This window comes from Erythrolamprus reginae, chromosome 3, assembly GCF_031021105.1.
Source record: "Erythrolamprus reginae isolate rEryReg1 chromosome 3, rEryReg1.hap1, whole genome shotgun sequence".
Lineage (NCBI taxonomy): Eukaryota > Metazoa > Chordata > Lepidosauria > Squamata > Dipsadidae > Erythrolamprus > Erythrolamprus reginae.
Genome location: NC_091952.1, coordinates 98,202,844 through 98,207,246, shown reverse-complemented (window position 1 = coordinate 98,207,246; position 4,403 = coordinate 98,202,844). Strand labels below are relative to the sequence as shown.

The following is a 4,403-nucleotide window of genomic DNA, read 5'->3' as shown; positions in this document are numbered from 1 at the left end:
GCAAGGCGACTACTTGCATATATAATGAAGGCTTACCAGCAAATAAATTTATCACATTACACTCCAATGTAGGCAATTCAGTCAGCTTCAGTTATGGCTCCTGAAACATAATTCACATGCAGTTTTATTATTTGTTTATTTTTTCAGATTTGTGTGCTGCTCAACTCCCAAGGGATTCTGGGCAGCTAGTTTTCCCGCTGTCAGATTTGCAAAAGGGGCAACTTATCATTTTCCAACTCCCACCCTAAATTATCTTTTAGAAAAGTTTCATCCTAAATTGCTCTTTCCTAACTTGATGCTCTCTCCTGATGTGTGGGTGTCAACAATCCAATCAGTGCGTAGAAGTCTGCTCCAATCCTTGCCCAAACTCCCCCATCCCGGAAATTACAGACACACACAAGTGTAACATAACAATGTCAAAATATTTTAATACGTGTCACACACGCAGTTTACATTTTCATACAAAACACAACGGGGGGGGGGGGATTGACTGTACAAAAACATCCATCAAGAGCCACTTTTCTTTCCTTCAAGGGTCTTTATATAACTAAAGACCAGGAGCAAATAAAAGTCCCCGGGAACTCCAAACCCCATAGATTTTAACCCACCTCAGCAGCATCTCTCATTAACACAGGATATTATAGCAGGTTGGAGAAAACTCAGGTCCCAAATGTCATTTGAAGACTTTTGCAACTCACAGAGCATGCTCGGGTGGTGGCAGGATAGAACAACAGGTTTATAACAAGAGGTTTACTCTAACCTTGCCCAAAAGCTTGGAGGTGGAGAGAAAGGGGGGGAGAGGTTCTTGAGTAGGTAGAAACAAGCTGAAACAACTTTCATGCAGAATGAGACACTGGAAAAAAGAAAAAGCAGCGCGGGTCACTCTGATGGGAGTCCCATCACAACACAGCTGCTCCTTAAAGGAGGACAGCGCTTGGAGGGAGTGGAGGAGGCCGTGACGGGGAGCTCAGACGTCTCTATCCCCCCTTCCCAACGTCTGAATCAAAGCCGTGTCATATATCGTGTCGCCGGGACCCGTCGAGGGAAGAAGGAGGGGGGGAAAGTTCAGAAAGCCACGATGGCCGTGCTCCAAGGGTTGAGGTTCCGCAGCACCGATTCCTCGCAACAGATCTGCCCTGGCTCAGCCTCGGCCCCTCCTGCCTCCTCGTCCTCCTCTTTGTCTCGCCGCCTCCCCCGCAGGTTGCCGCCCTCCCTCCTCTCGCCCCCGCAGGACTTTTTGCCCAGCAGTCCCGAGAAACTGGAACCGAAGATGCTGATGAGATTGGCCACATTGCCCGTCTCCATGTCCTCCGCCTCCTCCTCCCCCCGGCGGAGCTTTTTCAGCGGAGACCTTTCCTCGGACGCGCCGTCGGGATGCAGAGCGGCGTTCCGCTTCCTGGAACAGTCGAGGGCGGCAGGAACGAACCCGGCCGGCCGTTTACCGGCTTCGCTGACGAGAGAAGAGGAGCAGCAGCAGCGTGGCGACCGTTGAACTTCCCAGTCCGGCGAGGGGAACTTCCGGCACCACCAGGGAGGCGTCCGGGGGTCGGACGGCGGCAGAAAGGCGCGAAGGGGAAGCGGCGGAGAGAAGCAAGGCAGCGGCGGGCGTCTTCCGTCCTCCACGCTGTCTCGGAGTGGATTCGGCGCGGGAGCAGCAGCAGCAGGCGAAGGGTAGCCATCGAGTTCACTCAGGTAGACCTGCCGGGCGCTGCGCAGGACGAGCGAGACGAGGAGGTTTTTGTGCAGTTTCACGCCGCCGCGTTGCCCTCGCGCGCTGTACATCTTGCCCAGCGAGATGCTGACGATGCGGTGAGCTTCCAATTTGCACTCCATGCCAGTGCGCGGCAGGGCAACTTCGCCGCGGGAGAATCGGCGAAGGAACCCGCCTCCCCCTTGAGGGTAGGTGGTGCTCGTGCACGCGCGGCCAAAACTCGGGAGCTTCGTTTCTTCGGTTTTGGTTAAATCAGCCCGAGGCAAACGCGCGGCACCATCGCAAGGCGGAATTCAACCCCACCGCACGCTCAACCCGCCTGCCTCTGCCGAATGCGAAGCCGCGTTCGGGACGCGCGCTTTTTATAGCGCCCCCTCTGCATTTTGACCAATCAGAACGCCCGTCCGTACCCGCCGTACTTGAATCGTCTTTTCCGCCAACCCCAGCCAAGCCTCCGGCGCGCGCCTTCTTTTTCTTTCTTTCTTTCTTTTTTTTTTTTTTGCGCACGCGCCTAATCCCCCGACCTTCGGCCAATGAGGAATGTTTGCAAAAGGCAAAAAGGTTCCAGCGCTTGTCTGGCTTGTTTTTGTTTTTGCTTTTTTTAAAGAGCGACGCTTAAAAAAAACCCTCGTGGGTTCTTGAGAGACGTTGTCGTTCGCTCCCGTGGGGAATTGTGGCGAAACTGGGGTTTAAGCTGCACGCGAGGGTTTTCTTGGCGACGAAGAAAGATTCGTAAATGCCGCGGCTGTCAACCTTAAGAGTTATTTAATTAAGATTTCATGCATTGATTTGCACGGGGTGTTTTCCCCTCAAGCGTAAACACACTGAACAGGATCCAGAGTTTGTTTACCAATAAAGCGGTGTGGACGGACAGTTTAGGACAAAACTCTTCATAATTGCAGAATGATTACTGAAGGGTTTACCATGAAGCTAGCAGGACGTGCCTTTATTTTAGATACGCAGCGCTGCTTCTTTTTCTTGCTAGTCCAACCGCCGACGGCTTCCCTCGTCTCTGCTAGCAAGTTTTTGCTCCAAAGCCGCCTAGTGAATATGGAAGTGGCAAGTTAACCCTTTACTCTCATTGTAATACAAGAATTATTACTTTATTCACAAAAAACAGTGATACACAGCGAACGAGATTTATATGCTGGATTTCATATCACAATATCACAAGTCGAACACATTATTATCATTATCATGCATAAGTGCACTTACGCATAATAATAATGTGCATAGGTACACCAGTGTGCCTTCCGTTACCTGTCCTAATATTTCTCTCTTACTAGTATCAGGTATATAAACATATCTTTGTATACCACCAATATGTACTTGACAAAGCAAATAAATAAAAAAAAACCTTGTTGTTGATGTTTTTGGATAAATAATCCCAGATGTTATTCCGAAGAGTCATAGTGGTTTTGCATCATTCTAGGAAGAGCTTATTCAAAAAGGCTTAGAAAAAAAGAAAGAAAGAAAGAAAAGAGTAAGAAAAATTGAGGAATTCTGGGAATTGGAAGTCCACGACTCTTAAAAGTTGCCAAAGTTGGAGACCCCTGTTCCCAGACCTAGAGAGTTTCTGAATGCAGTTGTAAGGGGTGGATCTGTAGGATATTAGTTCCATGAAACAAGAAATTGGAGCTTTAACTTATCGTTGGTTGCAATCCTCTTTAAAGGAATAAAAGTCGAGTTTGGGGATTATTGTCCCTAAGGAACCATAGAAACATAGAAGATTGACGGCAGAAAAAGACCTCATGGTCTTTGTATTTTATCTTAGGATGGATATGCAGGTATGTTTATCCCAGGTATGTTTAAATTCAGTTACTGTGGATTTATCAACCACGTCTGCTGGAAGTTTGTTCCAAGCATCTACTACTCTCAGTCAAATAATATTTTCTCACATTACTTCTAATCTTTCTCCCAACTAACCTCAGATTGTTTCCCCTTGTTCTTGTGTTCACTTTCCTATTAAAAACACTTCTCTCCTGAACCTTTAACATATTTAAATGTTTCGATCATGTCCCCCCCCCCCTTTCCCTTCTATCCTCCAGACTATACAGATTGAGTTCATTAAGTCTTTCCTGATAGGTTTTATGCTTAAGACCTTCCACCATTCTTGAAGCCCATCTTTGGACCCGTTCAATTTTATCAATATATTTTTGTAGGTGAAGTCTCCAGAACTGAACACAGTATTCCAAATGTGGTCTCACTAGCGCTCTATACAGTGGGATCACAATCTCCCTCTTCCTGCTTGTTATACCTCTAGCTATGCAGCCAAGCATTCTACTTGCTTTCCCTAAGTGCCATAATGATAAAGAACACACTTTACTAGGTTCAGCTGAATCACCAGGACAAGAATAACTTAGCTCAAGGATCCTAGACAGCGATAACATCATGCCTCTATTCTTATCATAGTGTATGATGCTGTCTTTATATTTGGCCTGCAAAGCATAGCGCAAAATGCAGCATCGATATAATGAGGCAAGACAATAAAACTGCATTTCGTATCAATTTTGTACATTGCCTAGGGAAACACTCATGACCTAATTATACACACATATTCAAACAAAATTGATAAAAGTTTCCCTGTTTCAGTAATAAAGCAAACAATTTGCCAATGACTTAATGGACTTTACACCCAAACTCCCTCACAAAAGCCAGATCTTAACCTATTTTTAAAAAAGTGATCTTAAGC

The 4,403-nt window shown here is 46.8% G+C and overlaps 1 protein-coding gene across 1 annotated transcript; it reads right to left on the bottom strand.

The window, feature by feature from the left end:
- Positions 1 to 403: 403 nt before the first annotated feature.
- IER5 (immediate early response 5) lies at positions 404 to 3,043 on the bottom strand. The gene has a single exon (XM_070746281.1). The coding sequence runs from the start codon at positions 1,831 to 1,833 to the stop codon at positions 1,066 to 1,068; it is 768 nt and encodes a 255-aa protein (XP_070602382.1). The 5' UTR covers positions 1,834 to 3,043; the 3' UTR covers positions 404 to 1,065.
- Positions 3,044 to 4,403: the final 1,360 nt, after the last annotated feature.